Below are 21109 nucleotides of genomic sequence, written 5' to 3' on the forward strand. Positions count from 1 at the left end.
TTCTGGTAACTCATTTGAGCCATGCTGGCTTGGCTAAACTTAGAACTCTAGCTGGGATTATTCCAACTTGAGTTTAGTTTGGTGTGGATCTACCCTCGGATGAGGAGGTTTCTACCATGACTTGTAAGGACACGAAAGAGGCTGATATGTTTATGGAAAGCCAAATGCATACATGGCCAGCCCAGTTCCTAACCAATGAAAGAGACTTTACCGATGCAGAAGATCCAAGTACAATTTGACTCCTATGATGATAACATAAGAGCTCTATGATGTGAAATTAAACAGAAAGCTCTTCCGAATCTGTATTTAGCTAATCTAGAGTTTCAGCACAAACACCCTCAACAAATAGTAGGACAAGTGAAGAATATTTATGGCTAAAGACACGAATTTTCATTATCAAAACACACAAAGCATAGCATCTGTACACAAAATTACACCCTTGTCAACAATCTTAGCCTCCCATCTTTCTTCAAAAAAGAAAAAGGCTTCCATTTTCAATGGATTTAGATATGAAAAATTGGAACAGTACATATGCATAAATGATCAAACCTCACAAAAGAATGAAAGAACTGCTTACACGGCCGTGGGCAAAAAAATAGACTTCCTATATCTATCACAATATCTTTGTCCATCCATAATCACCACAAACCCATGAATAAAACAACTACTTTGATAAGTCTGAAGTATGTAATTCTTAGATTCCCTAGCCTGGTTGTGGATTTATCAACATCAACACTATGTATTCATCTTCATATTCATGAATCTGCACAATCTTTTTTTTTACTTTTGTGTAGTTATTGCATTCTTCTTTGCTTCAAGAGTTGTGCCCTCCTTCAATGCCACTTGAGCTTCATTCTCCATGCCAAGCGCAGCAAGGGCAGCAGCCTGAAGATAAGATGCAATATGCCATACAGGGGAAATGACCTGAGCTTTCATTGCGTCATTCAAAGCTTCCTGATGCATGTCACTCATGAGATAACACAAACTACGTCGTGCATAAACTGTTGGAGAAATCATGGTTCCCACATCAACAAACTGCCAGTTAAAAGAAGAGAAATCATTAGCAGGATCCTTATTAGTAAAAAAGGATAATCCATGCAATACTAAATAACCCATCCCCAACCTCTTGGAGATATCAAAAGCTTAAATTCAAGGACTTGGTTAAATACAATTTAAAAGAATTTGCTAGGACTTTTCTAGTGACATTTTTATGACTGCCAAACACATCAGATAGATCTTATAGTTCTGTAAGTGAATAAAAGGAATAATATCTATCAAATGAGATTTTACAAAACAGATTGCGATTGTAATGGGTGGTGATTTGGCAAGACATGCAAGCTTGAATGGCTAACACTAACAGGATGCATCCATGAGTTACAGATGCTGATTTTGTAACATATTCCAAATATGTCATGATAAAATTTTCACCTGTGTGTAAGACTCAATTGCATCTCTAAATTCTCTCTGCCTGAAGGCTACATCACCCTTTTTCTTTGAATTTAATGTTTCTTGCATTTGGTCTGTCCACATTTGGAAGGAGAGCTGCAACATAACATAACAAAATAAATTTTTCCAGTTAAAGATAAGGTTTGCATATTAGACCAAATTCACAAGAGCTCCAATGAACAGAACATTCAAGGGTAAAATAACTTGAACTGCTGGTAGATCCCATAAGAAATGCATGTAGAAGCAGACCTTAGACACTGTTAAACAAATACTTGAAAAAGATTCAGCCATTCATTTCAGTTGAAAACATATATCGAACCTCATTTGTCACTCCTTCATCATCTTTGTAGCCAAGGTTCTCTAAGATCTCATGGATGGCAGTTAAGTCTCTTCTTGAACAAGCTTCACCAAGTGGGGACAGAGGAGAGAATGAAGCACTATGTGGAATTCCCATCAAGACATGAGATGGAACCTGCACAAGAAAGAAAAATGCAATAATTTAATCACACTTGGTATTTATCATATTTAAAGTTACATAGAATGAAATGCCTTGCTTCTTGAGAAACAGAAACCAATTTACCTCAGTTTCCTTCTGAAGAGGACTCAAAGCAGCCACTAAGGATTTTGGGTTTGGGCGTTCTCGAGGTTCATATTGCAAACATCTAGAAGCCAAGCGTACTAACTCAGTCCCATCATCATCAGTAAATTGTCCTTCCAAGCAGGAATCTGTCAGCATCTGAAGATTTCTGTCTCGTATCAGGTCAAGGGCCTGGTTCATATTGCTTAAGCATTAGATGACACAAGTTTAAAGAAAAAGTATTTTTATATACTAGTTGTAATAAGTAAATTAGCCACATTTATCTTTCCTAAAACTAAAAACTTACATGGCTTGGGGGAATATGCTTCCCACTAAGAAGGTCAAGTAAAAGAGTCCCAAAGCTATATATTACACTTTCAGGAGTAACTCTTCCTGTAGAACAAAAAAAGGCACAATAACAACGTTATTAAGCACCGTAGATGGAAATATTTATAAAAGGTCAATCCCAAAAAATGTTTTGCATCTACAAAAACATGATCACAAAGAATTATAAATACTAAAAACTAATGGTTCCATCACGTAGTAAAGCGTAGAGAATTAGGTTCAATCAAACTTTTGACAGATAATAACAACATAATGGTAGGATAACCACAGTAAAAATTGCATTGCTCAACCGATAGAAAAGAACACCATAAAGAGTGTACTTGGCTGATCATAAAGAAAAGTACCCATGTCATAATATAATCAGACACCAGTTTTAAATGTTATATCATGCTTAAAATATGCCAAATGCCATGGACCCCCTAATTTCTAGTAAAGCCTTTTAGAACTAAAACCCCGAATTCCCAAAGAAGGTCACACAAAGAATTCACTACCAAATCCTTACCTAGAAAAGATGTATTGTTTTCACGGAGAAGTACATACCAGTTCTTAGATACTCGGGAGGTGTAAAAGCAAGATTTGTGCTATAACTTTTTCCATCCCGACTATTCTTCATCAAGCCAAAAGTTGAAAGTCTTGGATTACCATCCTGTAAGAGTTTTAGTGCATAACTAGACAAACTGATACAATCTAACAGGAAAAAGGGTTCTGCAAGAAGCGAGTAATAATTTCAGTTACCTCATCAAATAAAATTCTGTAGGCATTGAGGTCATGATAAAGGGCTCGTCCTTTAGTTGTGCAGTATTCTAGAGCCTGAGCAAGATGTAGAACAACCCTTAAACGCATTGCCCATTTCATAGGATTTGTTTCCCCTGATTCAATTTTAACAATATTCCACATACATTAAGTTCAAATATAAAACTATGAGAGTTAAAAAAAAAAATTTCATCTTATGCCAAATGCTGGACTAAGTTAATCATCTATTGAAATAAGGAAGATACACTAGGAAAAGCCTTACAATGGAAAAGGTGCTTGGCAAGTGTTTCATTGGGCATATATTCTGCCACAAGTAATCTCTCATCACCTTCACAACAGCATCCAAGTAAATTGGCCAATCTATTATTTCGTAGTTTACCAACAGATCTTGCTTCCTCCTGCAGTACCAAAAAATATATAGTATGAGATAACGTCATGGGTCAGAGGCAATTTACATCTCCAAGGTCATTAATAAATGAAACAGAAATACTGGTCCACCGATATCTTTAACTCAAAGAAAGAAAAGATGTTGACACTGACCCTAAGATGACAAGTCATGTATCATACAATCCTAATTTGGCTAAAAGAAGGAAAAAAACAATAATTTCAATGCTACCTTCAGAGGAATGGACATTAAGGGGCTCACATGAATCAAAAGAAAAGAGCAAAAGTATTGGAGCCCAAAAATGGTAAAAAAAAAAAAAAAAAGGAATTAATGGAAAGAAAAGAAAGATTTAAACAATATATCATAGATAGCTTTATATAAAGGCAGAGATTATTGAAGAAAAATCAGCCAAAAGCTTTAGCTTTGTGAATATTAAAGTGTAAAAAATACAATTCATGTTGGTGACTGGCTACCAAGAATTGCAGTGAATCAGGCCAAGCCATCCTGTTAAAACGCTTAACAGCAATCCTCCTCTGATTCTCCAGCTTCCCTTTATAAACAACATTAGGAGCCTTCTCCCCATGCTCAGAAACAATATTCTCAACAGCAAAACCAGATGTCGCATTTTTAAGTTGCTCCAAGGTGAATTCACGGAATGAAGGCAAGCAATCAGCCTCACTCTTCTCATGATTCTCTGCAGCAGCAAGACATTATTACAATTAAAAACCATCAAACCCATATTTCATGGAGAGGACAATAACCGATACCAGAAATTACTTTTACCCACCAACATCAGGAGCTTCAAGAACTGATGCTTTGAATTGTGAGTTCCAGCAACACAGTGTGAGTTTAGAACACTGAACCCCCATCTCAATATCACAAATCAAAGCATAAAACGATAGAAACCTTTTCAATGAGTTGCCCCTCAAAACAAAATCCGCATCAATTGCACACCCAATTCATTCATGCAAAGTAATTTAATTTGCTGGTAGAATGAGAAGCTGCAGCCAAATTGAAATCTCATTAGTACTGATAAGAATCCGCAGTCATCCACTAAATTTCCTCCACCATAGAATCTGGGCTCAAATATAGACATCTTGCTGAGTTAAAAACAAAATGAAAATAATCTAATTTCTACCGCAAATTTGAATCAGATAAAGCGCAATAACCAGCAAGGCTTATTGAACTGTTGATTATCAAAGAAAATAGCTTTTAAAATATATATTTAAAAAAAACTAAAATTAGTATTTTGGGTAAATTTTCGGGAGATGAGTTGCTTGTCTTTTGCAATGAAGTACTAAATAAAATCAGAAATCTACCTACCTAATCTTTATTGCAAAATAGAAAAAACCTCAATCACTTTGCTTTAACTAAACTAAACTACTACAAGCACTAAAACCTACCTGAAAAAGTGCAGCTCCTTTTAAAGTCACCCAGTCTTGACTTGAGTGACGTTGAAAACACAATTAAATCAGAACCCAGATAGCAAATTCAAAAATCCCACTTCACTTCCAATGCCACACCATTTTAGGCTTCAACCCACTTCACAAACCAAACCAAAAGGAAAAAGAAATCACAAGCGTAGGAGCTTTGAATGAATTCAAGACTTACAAGATCCACATTGAGATTGTTGAAACAAGAGAATAAATGAGATCAGATCAGACCACTTGTATATATCTAATAGTTAGTTTGTTAATGACAAAAGAATAAGGCAATAATTACCGCATGTCATGAATTTTTATTCTAGGCCATAGAATCTGTTGAATATTTTATAGAATTTGATAAGGTTAGAAATTTGGTTTAGCTGTGCTGTTGGTGAGCTGGTAATATTTGAAGGAGGGAGATATTCAAAGAATTGAATTGAACTGTAGTGAGGGCCCAGCCTCATAAAGCTGACGCTTTTTTCATCATTCTCTTTGCTCCCCGGCGTCATCATTTCCGTTAGTACCTTATTTCTTCTTTGAGCGGCGCCGTTTTGATTCCCCTCGTTGCCTCCTCTCTTGTATTTGCCTTTCAGGTGCATTTGTGGGACCCGTTATTAGGCTACACTAGTTATTTCGGTCAAATGTCAAAACGCGTGTCTGAATAGCCCTTATAGTTTCTCTTTTCAAAATTTAATTTTAATAATTATCATCATAATTTTCATAATCTTATTTAATTATAGACATTATTCTATTTAAATTATTTAATAAATAAACAAGTATTAATAAGAAATATTTATAATAATCCAAAACACCCCCATCGTTAATAAATATTATATATAAATAATGATAATTTTTTTAATATATAGTATATTTAATTGTATCGTAACAAAACAAATAAATAAATAAATATCAATAATTAATTTGAATTCAAAGTAATTAATTTAAAATTGGATTTAAGATGTCAACAAAATAAGAAGGTTTGAATTGAGTAAAATATTATATCAAATTCAAACAATTCAAATCAAATTCCCTCTTACATAGAAACCCACACTAATCTTTCAGGGATTGTGAAAAATATCTATTTTAAATTTTTAGGACAGTATCGTGCGAACATTAAGGTCCGTGGGTGTATTATAAATATGTAAAAGTTAGTGGACAAAAGTGGGAAAAAGAAAATATAGAAACTTATTCGATTAAATTCAGCTAGGGTTAGGGTTTGGCTTTCGAACGCATCAAGCAAGAAGAAAACAGTATTGAATCAGGGCCCGTTAGAAGAACAATTAAGATGTCGAAGAAAAACGATTTAGCTCGCAGAAAAAGACAGCATGAATTCGAACTACAAAGTATGCATACATTCACTTTTTTCTCAGTATATATTATTAGATTGTTAAACATGTATTTATTGTTTTGTGATTTTGGCGAACTAGGAGAGAAGCAAGAGAAGGAAAAGAAAGCAAATAAGCTTCAAGCTAAGAAAAATAAAATGAAGGTTAGTGTCTTCCTTTCTGGGAGTATATAAATTGTGCTGTTTGATTTCCTAGAAAATTTGCAGCTATATACTTTGAGCTTTTTTTCCCCCCTCTTTTTGTTCTTCATGTAAAGTTAAAACTTTTAGCTCATTGATTACATGGGATAAATTCTTTATGAAGAAATGATTTGCTATTTACAGCGTTTCGCGATGTTTTACAGTTAAGATATTAAAAAATAAATTATTTTCTTTTGTTTGTTTATTTATTTTTGGATTGAATGTGATTAGGTTGATGGGAAAGACAAGAAAAAGAAGGGTGCAAGTGGATTTCAAGTAGGGAAGAGAAAGGTGAAGACCAAGTTGACTGCAGTAGCGAAAGCTAAAGCTGCCCAAGCAATGGAGCTCGACAAATGAGGTTCTGAGTGAGTCTCTGTGGTGCAAGTTGATACTTTGGCAAACTTGAAGAAATAGTTTTGAGCTAGATAGGCATCCTTTCTTGGACTTTAGTACTTGTTAATTGGATGGGAAAGTTCATATTTACCTTGGGATTTACTTTGATTTGCTCTGTTCCATTTTCTGATGAGAATAATGTTTGTGTTAGGTGGACCTTTTTTCATTATTTATTATTATTATTATTATTATTGTGACAATGTAATGTGTTTTGTACATTTTATCTTGTTCACGATGTCAATTGTCTTATCTCATGTCTGAGTTTGTTATACTCTGTTTCCTTTCTTGGCTCAGATATTTGTTTTCTATTAATCTCCATACGAAGACAATTTTACATCTAATCTGGAAAATTCTGGAATTGGTGACAACTTAATGATGTTATATCATATTCTATGTTGACTTTTATTTCAGTATGAAGATTATTTTGCATAAAGACTGGAAGAAATTTTGAATTTTATGACTATGTAGTCATGTTACGCTTATATTGTAGCTGATCAAGTGTGACTGTTTGACTAGGCTGTTGACTGTGAACAAACTCAAGAAATAGCAATGGCTTCTATGAAACGTGTTGGTTATCAGGGGTTATAGTTCTGTTAGTTGTCTTTTATGAACTGATGGTCTGCAATATATTGTGACTCTAGTTCAACTCCACATAAAAAATTTTTAATTTTGATAGTAAGATGGTCAAGATTGTGTTTTGGCTTTTAATTTCCGGTGCAGGTTTGGATTGGATGAGAGCAGCAAAGCCCAGATTCATAGGAGGATGGTAGAACCTGCATAATCTATATTTATTTGTCTTTATTTAAAAGGGAATATTATATTATGATTCCTTCCAAACATTACATTCTTGTAAGGTGTATGATTAGCTTTGTTAAGTATCTTGAGAAGTTAATGAAGGATGTTTTGGAAGTGAAATAAATCGCAAAAGGAATTGTATAGCATTCTTCAATGCAGGATTTCATCAGAATTTTTAGTTGAGGATGAGTTGTGCACTCCACTAATGCCTAATAAGTGGGGGGTTGGCGAGGATTGGAAGAACTGCTTATGGGATTGTATTATATTACTTTTAGTTAATCAAGTTAATCCTAGTAGACAATGGGGAAGTGAATCTCCTTTTGCTCTTAGAGTTTATTCAAGGAGCTGGCAGAAATGTGTTTATGATTGAATTATGGTTAAATGATCAGACAATTCTTCGTAAGTGATCAGGTGCAGGCTGGCTTGGAGAGTAGTTGTTTTATGTAATTGGTGGGTTGGCTCTAATTCATTCTTATTAGTTGTCTATGGCAATGGTGAAAGTGGTCAAACTATCAAGAAACTGGATTGTAGAAACTGGTCATGGTAATATAACCCAAAGAAGAAGTAATTGGTCTATGATAACCACTGATTCATATTCTATACATCCGATTGTGGAACAGGGTAGAAAGTTGAACCGCCAAGTGGTGTGTCCGTAATTGTTTCTACACCTCCTGGAAGGTTTCCATTCAATTGATGGGTTGAACTAGGATCATGCATGTTATGGTGATTTAAGAGGATATGATTTCTTGACTCTGAAAGAGCGGATAATGTGGTCATATGCATAGCAAGAACATGCCAACTCATTTATGGGGAGAAGTTATTCCAAACGTTTGTGGTGAAGTGTAAATCCTGGTTTTAAAACCCGCATAGAATTAATGGTTTAATTGTGATTCCCTAAACATTGTGCAAGACTTTGACAATGAGTCGTCAGAAATGAGAATGTGTGGAGGCGTTTAAAAATGATGAGACTGGTGCAGGTCAGAATTGTTGAAAATCAGAATGGCACGGTCGTTGAAAATGAGAGATCGACCTAAAACGAATTGTCAAAGAGGAGATCAAGACTAGATAGAGTTAGAAATGAAAAGATTGGTGCCAGCAGGAGCTAGCAATGAGAAAATGCATGTTGGAAGGAGCATTGAGGGGAGATTCACTGTGGAGAGAAAAATTAAAATAACTATAGGCGTGCCGCTAGGTTTATTTTTACTTTTCTCCCTGCATAAAAACCGTACTGCTATGGTTAGAGTCCGTGGCTTGTCTGCTTGAGTGCGGTGAACTTCCTCAATTTAATGATGTCATCTGTAACCCGAGTCCGTGACATGGTCACGTGGATCTCTTAACCATTACTGAAAATGTGCAGGGGTCCGCAGTGAGAGAATAATGTGAAGGCCAGCAATGGCATCCACTTATCTTTCTGCGGAGATCACCTGTGTATTTTAGCTGCTGTAACTTTTGATCCTGTTGGGTTTCGGGTATTTGCTATCAACTTTGTATCTGGCACAGCAGGAACTTCCATTCAACTCCATTAATGGCCTGGTAAATGACCAGGTTTCAACGTATATTTGATGACATGAGACATTAAAGGCTTGAGTTTCCTATTAACATTGACCACAGTAAAGATTTTATTCATTTTTTACCCACAGTTCATCACTTTTTGCTTCGGTAATTTGTAATTCAAAATTCCTTTTTTGCAGTAGAAGAGGTAATGGTCTGACAGAAGAAAATGATATGAATTCAAGCATGACCCATTTGAAAGGAAAGGAAAGGAAAGGAAAGTTTGATGCCTCAGCTTTACAAGAATCTGGGTTTGCATTGCAGCTAGTTCTAGTTTTTAAAATAGGGGAAAAAATTATTATTCCCATAAATGTGTCCCATTTTGATGATTGAACAAGTAGAATATCTCAGTCAAATATACAGACTAGTGGGTTTTTTTTTTTTATGGCTGAGAATAGAGTTTTACCTTATATTATTCTTCCATTTATAGGTTGCCGGTGGTTCTACCAACCAACATAATCTTTGCTTTCAACTCTTACGTCCTTGTCTTTTCTTTTGGACTATTTGATTCAAGAAGCTGGTGTTTGATAATTATAAGTTAAGGTTGATGAATGAATTCTACTGTAATTTTTGTTTACAGAGTTTACAAAATTAATAAAAAAATGAAAAAGACGCAATTGTGCTTTCGTTGTAAAGTGGAATTGGAAAACGCGGTCGTGCGTCTTAATGTAATGTCAACGTCACTTGGTAATTGAAATTGATCCAAGTCCGTGCCCTCCTCCTTTTTCTTCACCATCTATCTTAGGCCAATCTCACCCACCGTTAAGTGTACTTTCAAACTCATATTTTTTAATTTTTAAAAATTTAATCACTTATTTATGAATAAAATTTTATGAAACGATTTTTTTAATATTAAAGGTAAAATTATTATTTAACAAAAAAATAAAAAAAATTAAAATTTTATTATATATTTTTTTTTAATTTGAAAATTTAACTATTTTTTTTTTTATTAAAAGTTTGAAAAGTAACAATTTCACTCTTAGAGTTTGAAATTATCATCGGAGATAATAAAGTTGGTCATCTCTAAGCAAAGAAAAATCCAACTGTACTCTATTATCCTTAAATTTAATTTGATAAACTCAAATTAAATTTAAAATAAATGTTTTTTATTTAAACTAAATTCGATTAAATAGACTTTTGAATAAGGGTATTCAAAATTATTCGATAATTGAATTGAACTAATTTTTAAACTGAAAATCAAACTAAAAATAAGTTATTTGAAAAATCAGTTTGAACATTGGTTAAAAAATATAGAAAAATCTATTTTTTACTTCAATTATCGATTTATCTAATTTTCAAAATTAGTTAACCGAATCGAACTGATTTTTAAAAAATTGAATAAAATTTTAAATAAATTTTAAAAAAATTTGAAAAAATAACAAAATATGATAATTTTTTAAAACTTGGTTTAAAAATAGGTTAATCAAAAATTTAATTTGATTAATTGATATTTTTTATTCAATTTAAATTAATTAAGTTTTAATTTATAATTTTTTTAAAAATAAAAAATTTAATTTAATTCAAAAAATTAACTAACTAATTTAATTAACCGGTTTTAAACGCTCTTGCTCTTGAGCTTAAAACTTGATTACTAAACACCCCTCTAACTGTGAGTTGATTTCGAGTTAGATATTGTAACTTCAACCCCAGCTTAAATCAACCTCACACTCGGCTATGCCATAAGATGGAATACGCCCTGGCCACAGACTGACATTGTCTGATGAGAACGGAGTCCAATGTAAACGTCCTTTTTCGGACTTACATGATGATTCTACTTCTGGCCTGGCCTAAACAAGAGGAGAGTATAATATTAATATTATTATATATAATTTATTAAAAAAATAATCTTTCAGAAACCTATGACTTTTCTTTCTGTGCCTTGCCAATATAATAAATAAATAATAACAAGGTCAACCTTTGTTAAATATATATTAATTATTCTTAATCCTGTCAATTAAAAATCTAATTAGAGAGAATAGATATGAATCACTTATTTCAGATATATATATTTTAGATATTTCTGTGGATTTGATGGGCCCACCAAGCAACACTCAAACTCGAAACTCACATGCATCTCATTTCACGGCATTCACTCGCGCGTTATCTTCAATCCACCTACACACATTGACGCGTGAAGTGAATGCGTGTGGGATACAAATATAGTCAAAGGTACCATTTGATTTTTAAAAATAGCAAAATTAATAAATAATTAAAATAAAATAAAATAAAATCTGTGCTATCCAAAAGAATAAGCGTTTTTATTTTTCTGTTTTTGTTTTTGATTGTTTGCTTCTCATTTTCATTTCTCAATCTCTCTCACGCACTACACAGTTCAGGAAAGGAAAGGAAAAGGTTATCACTCCACTCAACTCAACTCAATCAACTGCACGAGATATAAGGATAAACAGCTTTATTGTTTTTAAAACCAAAGGAAGAGAGATAGAGAGATAGAGAGAATCAGAGAAAGCTAAAGCTCTGCAGCCCTAGAAATTTGCATTCCGATAAGGACTTTTGTGTAAAGCGCTTTTTGTAGTAAGTTATGATACTTGCCAGCCCTTCATTCAGATGACCTCCCTTCTCTCTATCTACACCTTTATTATCCCTTCAAAACTCTTTCGCCTTTTTTATCTCTCTTTCCCTTTTAACTTCTCTCTTCTTCTTCCTCCTCCGCTGGAAAACTTTGCTACCTCTAACCCATTTCACTAATGTGAGTAAATTTTCTGTCTTTACTTTCAAGTTTTCACTTTTTTTCTTATTTTTAATGGCTGTTGTGTTTGAACTGAGTTGGGTTTTGAGTTTTGTTGTGGCATTGAGTTAAACTTTGTAATTTGTTTTCTTGGTTTTTTTGATGATTTTTATGTGTATTCTCAAGGTCAAGGGGTTAGGGGTTTTGCCCAAGAAGATGCTTGGTGTTTAAGGGTTTATCATGGGTTGGTGAGAGTGTGGACCTGTTTCAGTCTTTTCTGGTTTTTATCTTCAATATGAAGCCTTTCTCTTTGTTTCTTCTGGTTTGGTAAGCTGTAAATTAGCCTGCATTTTGTCTTTTCTTTCAAGCCTTTGCTTTTCAAGTTTTGAATTCCTTTCCTTCTTTCTTTTGTCGGTCTTCAAGATTCTTGGTGTTGCTTAGATTTAGTTATTTCTGTTTATTTTATGTCTTCCTTCTTTGTTTTGGGTTATTTCAATTTTTTTCTTTTTCATTTCTGGATTTGAAAGATCGTCTTGTACAATACAACAGTGACTATCTGCTTGATGGTTAAACAATGTATCTGCATTAAGCTTTCCTGTTTGGAATTGAAGTACATTGAGTGTTTTATTATGTGTGCTCTGATCAAGTTACACGGATTTGACTTCCTTTGTAATTTCTGGTAAAGCTTACATATGGCTCTTGGTTCTTTTAATGTTGGTCCTAAAATCTTATCTTTTTTTAGTAAGCACGGTTTGTTAGTTGCGAATTGAGGTCCTTAGCTCTTGACAAGTAGGAGGTTCCATAATTTTGCAATTAATTGTGTGTAAGTTGATCCAGAGATACGTTTAAGTTTAGGTTTGTCAAAATAAATGCATGGATCGAAGGGATGCTATGGCTTTACCTGGGTCAGCCTCTTACTATGTGCAACAAAGAGGGATGACTAGTTCTTCTGGGGCGGGAACAACGCATAATCTACATGGATCACCCGGCATTCATACATTATCTACTCCAAATGTGCAGTTTCAGTCAAATATTGGAGGCACTACTCTTGGATCAACATTACCTGTAGAGTCTTCATCAGCAATTTCACCTCATGGTGTCAATGTTGCTGCCCCTTCTGGCTTGCCACAAATCGAGCCTGCTAAGAGGAAGAGAGGAAGGCCCCGGAAATATGGGCCCGATGGCACTGTGTCATTGGCATTATCTCCTTCTGTGTCCACTAATCCTGGTACCTTAAGACCAACCCAAAAGCGGGGTAGAGGGCGACCTCCTGGAACTGGAAGAAAACAACAATTAGCTTCACTTGGTAAGGATTCTTGGCAGTGTGAATGAATAACTTTGTAGCTGATTGTCATGAAATTAATCATAGCTTGGTAAAAGTTCTGTTGCACTCATTAATGTTTTACAATGCGGAAAATTATTTCCAGTTAACCTGTTAGCTCATCAATCTAAGGTGAGACAGAATCTTGTTGAAACCTGGATATACTTGAATTGCTAATAGTTAAATGTTAATCTACATGTCAATGTGATCTTGATGCACTATCTAATCATTAAATTATCAGTCTAGAATGTGATATTTGCCTCAGATTTGATCTTTATTCCTTTTATTAAAAATTCATTGGGAAATATTGTAACTTGGTGAAAAGCATCAAAGGTGCTTTTGAATGAAAAATGATAGACGAAGGATGAATTAAAGAGATTTGAGTCACTGCTTGTATCAATTTCATCAGGCATCATTATGACTAGGTACTGCTAAAACATGGTGAAATTTAGATTAATAGACAATAATGATTCTTCCCACCAAAAATTTAAAATTCAATAATGTTTGGATATGATCACATAAATCTTAGTTTTGTAAAAAGACATAGTTGGACAAAAAGGTGTATGAGTTCACATTTGCTGAAATGGTGAGGGTAGGCGAAATGGTATCATGGTACTCAGATTTTCCTCTCATTTTTACCATAAGGGACTTTATTTTGAATTTGAAGAGTTTATATCCTAGGTTAATTATTTGCTGTCCACAACTCCAGAGAGAAATCTTGGAGAAGCTAACTTACTTTCAGCATCTCACAGGTGTTGAAGAATGCTGCTTAAAACCACTGGAAACAAAACCATATGTAGATTGCTATGTAATATATGCCCATGTGCCATGGATGAATTTTGAATCTCTGTTCCATTGGCTGATTAGTTTACTATCAAACTTCTGCAAATTTATTATTTGGATTTCTTGTCTAATTAAATAAGTATTATAAACAGCTCTACCTATGAGAGTGATTTTGCCTTGTTGAATAATGTTGAATTTGTTATTCATCTATACATGTACATTTGGATTTCATTCTATTTTTCCTGCATCATTACATTTTTATGTGGATGATGTTGCAGATTTTAAATTGTTTTGCTAGGTGAATGGCTGTCTGGCTCAGCTGGGATGGGCTTCACTCCACATATCATCACTGTTGCAGTAGGAGAAGTATGCCACCTTTTCCCCTATCAATTTTTATGTGTTTCCAACCTCAGATGAAGTTTACAAGGAATTACTGTTTTCTACCGGGAACAGAGAACCTCCTCAGTATATAATGATCAATAAGATACAATATAACTCACTTTTTACTTTTTGAGGCATGGTTTTTCAACCTGGTACTGCATCTTTTGGAAGGTTCAGTGATTTGTGGAATAAATTGTTGTCTTGAATTATTTGACTTTCTGTGTAGGACATTGCAATGAAAATAATGTCGTTTTCACAACAAGGGCCCAGAGCAATATGCGTTTTATCGGCTAATGGTGCTGTCTCTACTGCAACTCTCAGACAGCCATCAACGTCTGGTGGCACTGTAACATATGAGGTTGAGCATTTAATAACTCTTTCCGTTTGCTGTGAGATATCTACACATGATGTTTGATAATTGCAGGGAAAGATTGCCAATTTCAAATGGAGATTTTTTTCTTATTTTTCTTTTAAAATTGGTCTAATTTTGAGACTATTTTTAGTTGTCTAAAGGCTCAGTCATGCAAACTGTCATATGTGACTGTGCATGGGGCTTATGGCTTTGGCATTGATCAATTTTGTTCTGAGTCTTGTTTGATTAAAGGACAACCTTCCATTGATTATCACCTAATTTCACTGGGAAACCCCTCCAATACTCACTCCCCAAAGTATTATTTGGTTTCCGTAGGGGCGTTTTGAGATATTGTGTCTGTCAGGCTCCTACTTGGTCACTAGTAGTGGTGGCCCCCGCAACCGAAGTGGTGGTCTGAGTGTCTCTCTTGCTAGTTCTGATGGTCGTATCATTGGTGGAGGAGTTGGGGGAATGCTAATTGCAGCAAGCACTGTTCAGGTAACTTTTACTACCTTATCTACCATAACACATTGGCATATTTATTTAATTGTAACTTCTGAGTAGTTAATTTATATATTTTCTTCTGGTGGCTACAGCAGTGGATACTAGGAGATTTTGTTTATGTTTAAAGTAGATATGTATGCAAACATCAGAATAATCGTTATGCATTCTCTGCACTATGGTAGATGGCAATGTAACCTTCTATTATGAGCCAACTATTATAGCTCTGTGGCTGAATATAGATAGGTTTTTCTTTTTTTTTTTTCTTTTTTAAACATTTTATGTAACTTGAGATGATTTATGAACTGATTACAGGTAATAGTGGGGAGTTTCCTCTGGGGAGGTCCAAAGACTAAGAGTAAGAAGGGGGAAATTCCAGAAGGTGTGAGAGACCTAGAACATCAGACAATTGACAATCCAGTGACTCTAACTAGTGCTCCTTCAAGTCATAATCTCACTCCAACTTCTTCAGTAGGTGTATGGCCTGGTTCAAGGCCAATGGATATGCACAATCCCCATGCTGACATCGATTTAATGCGCGGGTGACAAATCCTCTGTTAATTTCACAAGCAATGTGTATGTTCTGTTGTTTGAACTCCACTTAAATCTGATTTATGACTGTAGAATCCAGTTGATTTGGAACTTTGACAAATCTCAATCAATGTTATTTATCATAGATAATGTTTTGTACTCATATCTGTAGCTTAATGGTCATTCCCTTCAAAGTTTTAGTACTCATATATCAAATTGCCCAGCCAACAATGTACGCATTCTGTGCGTATGATTCATCTTCTCTTGGAGTTCATAAAGATAGTTAGGGGCAGCTAATTTCCTTTTTCAATCTGTTAACCAAAATCTTTTTTTTTTCTCTACTTTAAAACTTGTTTGTACAGAGCATAATTGCAGGCTCAGAAGATCCAATGCAGACAGAGCTCAAGTCTCATCCGAATATATGTCAGCATCATAATTTGGTCTTGCGTATATAATTGGCAACTTTTAAACTTTGGGCAAATTAAGAAGCCTCCTAGTTGATATTTAACACAGTAAACATGAAACCGGAATTTGAAACAATGGACAAAGAACGTTATTTTCCAGAAGCCAATTACAATAACAGGACAATGGAGGTGTCTCCATCAGATGAAAATGAAACCCGAAACAAGCCTACGGCTCTATTTACCATGTTTAATTTCTTTAAATGTTACTGTCATGGCTAAGAAGGATCTTGTGAATGACATAGTTTCTAATATTAAATGGTAATACGGTATTAATCAACGTAGCAGAACTGTAAAGACAACAAGCAGACATAAGCCAGAAGGAAATTCGCCATAGTTCCAAAATTAAGGCTGGTTTATGTTGAAATTAATAATCAAACATTCACAAATGTACAATTTTGCCTATCCGACTGTGGCTTTCCATCAATAATATTAATCCCATATGCAGCAAACTGGTATGATTGTTACGCTGTTTCAGAATGCAAAATTGTCGGGCTTAATTCTGGGTTGAAAGGTTGCTTCTTATGAATCTATATATAAACGTTTCATTCATTCAAGTTCTTCACACAGAACCAACGTGAACAAAAACAGAAATAGACAATGAAGAAGCAATTGTTTTCAAGTGCTGTTGTTGTTTGCTTTATTTTTCTTGTGATAAATTGTTTCCTTGTTGAGGCTCAGACTTGCAGGGCCAGTGGCAACACAAGAGGGAAAAAGCCTCCACCAGGAAAATGCAACCAGGAGAACGACTCCGACTGCTGTAAACAAGGTAAAATGTACCCTATTTACAAGTGTTCACCTCCAGTTTCAGGACACACAAAGGTAACCTTGACTCTAAACAGCTTTGAGAAAAATGGAGATGGCGGTGCACCATCAGAATGTGACAACAAGTACCATTCAGATGACGACCCAGTGGTGGCACTTTCAACAGGATGGTACAATGGAGGGAGCCGGTGCTTAAAGTATATCAACATCTATGGAAATGGGAACAGTGTTAAGGCCAAGGTTGTTGATGAATGTGACTCAACAATGGGATGTGATGCTGATCATGATTATCAGCCTCCATGCCCAAACAATATTGTTGATGCTTCCAAGGCTGTTTGGAAAGCGTTGGGAGTCCCTGAAGATGACTGGGGTGAATTGGATATCTACTGGTCTGATGCTTGATCAGTTTATGAATTTCCTTATCATCCGGGCTGTTGATTATGAAATTTAATATTTGTATGTTGTTGTGGGTTGCTTGAGTTTATGTATACATTATGATCTTATGAATATATAATTGCTTTTTCTTCTGTGGTTTACAAAATTAAAGGAAAAAAAAAATATAAACAGTGTTTCACATTCACAACAGAAAGCACTCAAGATTTTCCCAAAGTACGAATGGTAAAACAAAATTGTTGTAGACCAACACCTGTGAAGGAGACCCAATTCTTTAGGAGTGTTTCATATTGGAAAGAATTAAATATTATGTCCCAAATCACGGGTTAACTAATTCATTGTCAAAATATTATTTATTTTATACACATAATCTATTATAATTTTGTTTAATGTCGTGATATTTTAAGAGCGTATATATTATCTAATCAGTCTTTTGTTATCATCAAATAATGTACGATATTTATACATATCAAACTTTTTTTTATGCTTTGTGAATGTGAGATTTCTCAAAGGGATGTTATATTACATTTGCCCTTTAGTCTAATAACACGATTAACAAACAAGATTTTATTCATTTTAGACATACAATTTATAATAATTTTATTTTTAAATTTTACAACTCAAATCCCATATTAACAATTTAGAAGTTTGTAGGGTATTTAACTAGTTTTTTTTTATCATTCAAACAATTTAAAATCCCTAAGTATATATATCTAAAATCTTAAATCTCTCCCTGCTTTACCAACATGGGATTTTCACAGTGGTCATACAGTGATACTTATGCTGCCGCCATCATCTTAACTTGCATTTAAATAAGAAGAATTAACCAATGGCATCTAACACAAGGTATATGAATCAATCTTAGAATATAGGGAAGTAGCAAACACTTAGAAACTCTGATATGATTCTTGTAAAACTGACACCTATGCATTGTCATGGTACTGATACGTTAATATTAGAGAAAGAAATAACTGTTCATCATACCACCACCTTAAAATTGTCACACCAAATTACAGGTTGTAGCTTATTATCTCATCTATATAAGCTCCACAACCCATTCAGCCCCTTCAAAAAATCATAAATCAATACGGCATGAAGAAGCAAGTTTCCTCTACTCTTCTTCTTCTTCTTCTTCTTCATCTTCTTTTTCTTCTTATTGTTGCTTTGCATTGCATTGGCCAAAAAGATTCCTGTAATTAATAAATAACAATCTGATATTTCTGGTATTATGCTGCCGCCTCCAAGTTTCCTGGACATTCAATTATGAATTCGAAAATCCTGTCTAACATACATAGATACAAAACTAATGGAGAAGAGAATACAACACTTGGAAACTCTGATAATGAAATGGTTCCAATTATTCTCTCTCAGTTTCTTTCAACTTGTCTGCCACATTTGATAAGCTCTTAACTTTTCCATATGAGTTCCAAAACTTTCACTTGCATCTTTCATTAGACAGTGAAAGGAACTAAAACGTTATCTCTCTGCCTCCTGATTTCCTTGTTCCCTAACAATAGTGACAACTAAAAGCAGACGAGATATTGTGTTAATTCCAAAGCAGCTTGCCTCGGTTGAGAATAATTTTATTTAATCTAGCCCATCACATTCATATCATTGTTGTAAAATTGTCTTACTGTGATTTGTTACCTTCTGAAACAAATAAGAACACCAACTTTCCCTTGCAGCTCTATGATTAGAAATCAAAGATGATCAATTTAAAGTAAATTACAGTGACGAATGTAAAGCATTTAGTCACTGAAAAACATCCCTCCGGATTTCCTCAAGAGAATATGGCTTGCATAATCGGTTAAAAAGTTTTTGTCCTTAACTGTTACCATTGACATTCAATGAGAACTTGATAATAACGCCAGGCGTTTCCAACCATATTCGGCAACAATAAAATACAAAACTGATGAAGATTAATAAAATGACGTAAAATATTCACTTGGAAACTTTGATAAGATTACAGTTGTTCTTCTTGGAGATTCTTTTGACACGTCTCCACATTGTCTTTCTGCTACGATACTTCTAATGAAACCATGATATGCTTTTAAAAAAACCCACCTTAAAATTGTCACTGCGAATGACAGCTAGTATATCTTCATCTCTATATATATTCTACCTCCAATTCCACCATTCTTCACCCAAATTCAATATAAGAGGAATTACAAGATGAAGAAGCAAGTTTCCTCTTGTGCAATTCTCCTTGTTTGCCTTGCAATTGGTGCAGCATTCAGTGTTGAAGCTGGGACTTGCAAGCCCAGCGGCAAGATAAAAGGGAAAAAACCTCCTCCAGGAAAATGCAACAAAGGGAATGACTCTGAATGCTGTAAGGCTGGTAAATACTACACCACATACAAATGTTCACCCGCAGTCTCATCCTCGGGTCGAACAAAAGCCACGTTAACAATCAACAGTTTTGAGAAAAACGGTGACGGCGGTGGGCCGTCTGAGTGTGACAATAAGTACCATTCAGATGACGACCCTGTAGTGGCACTTTCAACAGGATGGTACAATGGAGGGAGTCGATGCTTAAAGTATATTAACATCTATGCAAACGGGAAAAGTGTAAAGGCTAAGGTTGTTGATGAGTGTGATTCAACAATGGGATGCGATGCAGAACATGATTATCAGCCTCCATGTCCCAACAATATTGTTGATGCTTCGAGAGCTGTTTGGGAAGCCTTGGGAGTGCCTAAGAAAGAACGGGGTGAAATGGATGTCCACTGGTCTGATGCTTGAGCTTTAAACTTTGATATCAACCATCACTGCAACAGCAAGACAACAGTAAAGCTTTGATGGATCAGAATCAATGACGGCCATGCGAGATATTACAGTTGGTTAATGTTTGTAAGCTCGCAGTTAACAAATAAATTGGTCTTAGGGCACTCAAACTTAAGATCCCCACTCTTAAGTTTGTGTTATAATAAATATGTAAGTAATAAAATTATGAATCTTTGAGCTTTAGCTAATGATGTGCTTGCTATATTTTTTCAGAGGCATAAAGTTGGCTGGATATATCCAGTAATTTCCTGCATAAATATTCTTTCCATCAACCAAAACAGGGGAAGTCATGAACTAGTTAGGTGATTCTATCTTAGCTCAAATCAAAACTATAATGTTTTTCGAATTCAAACTCATTCAAACTGGTATACATTATCATCGAAAAATTATTAAAACTGATAAACAGTATTATTAAATGAACAAACAGACTAATCTCAAGCTAGTCTTTTGGACTAAAACTCTAACTCAAAATTAATTCATTCAAACTGAATTTAATTATAAACTAACTATATTTTTGGATGGTATATTTTAATTTGTTGGCAGGTTTATTGTCGTTTATTATGATTTAATTATAAACCTGCCACCACTTATAAAATATATATCTAAAATTTAATGGGCTAATAATTAACAAAAATGAAAATATTTATTTTGATTTTTTTTTTGTTTATGTAATTATCTTCATCAATATATTAGCCCTTATATCTTTTTTTAAATTAATAAAATTTAAAACATAGTATTTAATGTCACATGGACAATATTTATTACAATTATACCATAAAATATGTATTTATTCTAACTTAATAATAATTATTAAGATTGGATTCGAATCAATATGATTCAAATGAGTTTAAAATAAATTTGTCTAAGTTAAACTTATATTAAAATCTAAAAGTTTCATATTTTTGAACTCAAGACTATTTGAGTTTGAGAAATATTTAGACTTATTAAATTTGTAAA

The 21109-nt window shown here is 34.2% G+C and overlaps 3 protein-coding genes and 1 pseudogene across 6 annotated transcripts; 3 read left to right on the forward strand and 1 right to left on the reverse strand.

The window, feature by feature from the left end:
• Nucleotides 1–367: 367 nt before the first annotated feature.
• Nucleotides 368–5364, reverse strand: LOC123217720 (serine/threonine-protein kinase BSK3-like). The gene is made up of 11 exons (XM_044638827.1): nt 4910–5364; nt 4294–4507; nt 3980–4200; nt 3384–3519; nt 3104–3237; nt 2909–3014; nt 2331–2416; nt 2027–2215; nt 1766–1918; nt 1429–1542; nt 368–1035 (listed from the first exon to the last, which is right to left on the reverse strand). Exons 2-11 carry the CDS (start codon nt 4373–4375, stop codon nt 781–783), a joined length of 1476 nt encoding a protein of 491 aa, XP_044494762.1. The 5' UTR covers nt 4376–4507; nt 4910–5364; the 3' UTR covers nt 368–780.
• A 736-nt stretch (nt 5365–6100) lies between these two features.
• LOC123215968 lies at nt 6101–7117 on the forward strand. Its single transcript, XM_044636293.1, has 3 exons — nt 6101–6273; nt 6358–6419; nt 6687–7117. Exons 1-3 carry the CDS (start codon nt 6216–6218, stop codon nt 6810–6812), a joined length of 246 nt encoding a protein of 81 aa, XP_044492228.1. The 5' UTR covers nt 6101–6215; the 3' UTR covers nt 6813–7117.
• Nucleotides 7118–11491: 4374 nt separating this feature from the next.
• LOC123217272 (AT-hook motif nuclear-localized protein 11) lies at nt 11492–15912 on the forward strand. 4 transcript variants are annotated; one of them, XM_044638184.1, is made up of 6 exons: nt 11492–11901; nt 12067–13186; nt 14283–14350; nt 14592–14723; nt 15054–15215; nt 15534–15912. In XM_044638184.1, the coding sequence occupies exons 2-6, from the start codon at nt 12754–12756 to the stop codon at nt 15762–15764; spliced, it is 1026 nt and encodes a 341-aa protein (XP_044494119.1). In that variant the 5' UTR covers nt 11492–11901; nt 12067–12753; the 3' UTR covers nt 15765–15912. The 4 variants fall into 4 exon arrangements, with proteins under 4 accessions (XP_044494119.1, XP_044494122.1, XP_044494123.1 ...); XM_044638187.1 differs by having other exon boundaries at nt 12718–13186; XM_044638188.1 differs by having other exon boundaries at nt 12731–13186.
• Nucleotides 15913–16810: 898 nt separating this feature from the next.
• LOC123217273 lies at nt 16811–20334 on the forward strand (annotated as a pseudogene).
• Nucleotides 20335–21109: the final 775 nt, after the last annotated feature.

This window comes from Mangifera indica, chromosome 5 (assembly GCF_011075055.1).
Source record: "Mangifera indica cultivar Alphonso chromosome 5, CATAS_Mindica_2.1, whole genome shotgun sequence".
Taxonomy (NCBI): domain Eukaryota; kingdom Viridiplantae; phylum Streptophyta; class Magnoliopsida; order Sapindales; family Anacardiaceae; genus Mangifera; species Mangifera indica.

Coding starts and splice junctions, on each gene's coding strand:
- LOC123217720 (XM_044638827.1), bottom strand. CDS start 4,375: ATGGGGGTTCAGTGTTCTAAACTCACACTGTGTTGCTGGAACTCACAA. Junction 3,015..3,103: donor ACAGAATTTTATTTGATGAG/GTAACTGAAATT, acceptor AAACTCTTACAG/GATGGTAATCCAAGACTTTC. Junction 2,417..2,908: donor TCCCGAGTATCTAAGAACTG/GTATGTACTTCT, acceptor TTTGTTCTACAG/GAAGAGTTACTCCTGAAAGT.
- LOC123215968 (XM_044636293.1), top strand. CDS start 6,216: ATGTCGAAGAAAAACGATTTAGCTCGCAGAAAAAGACAGCATGAATTC. Junction 6,274..6,357: donor GCATGAATTCGAACTACAAA/GTATGCATACAT, acceptor TTGGCGAACTAG/GAGAGAAGCAAGAGAAGGAA. Junction 6,420..6,686: donor CTAAGAAAAATAAAATGAAG/GTTAGTGTCTTC, acceptor GAATGTGATTAG/GTTGATGGGAAAGACAAGAA.
- LOC123217272 (XM_044638184.1), top strand. CDS start 12,754: ATGGATCGAAGGGATGCTATGGCTTTACCTGGGTCAGCCTCTTACTAT. Junction 13,187..14,282: donor ACAACAATTAGCTTCACTTG/GTAAGGATTCTT, acceptor TTGTTTTGCTAG/GTGAATGGCTGTCTGGCTCA. Junction 14,724..15,053: donor GTGGCACTGTAACATATGAG/GTTGAGCATTTA, acceptor TGGTTTCCGTAG/GGGCGTTTTGAGATATTGTG.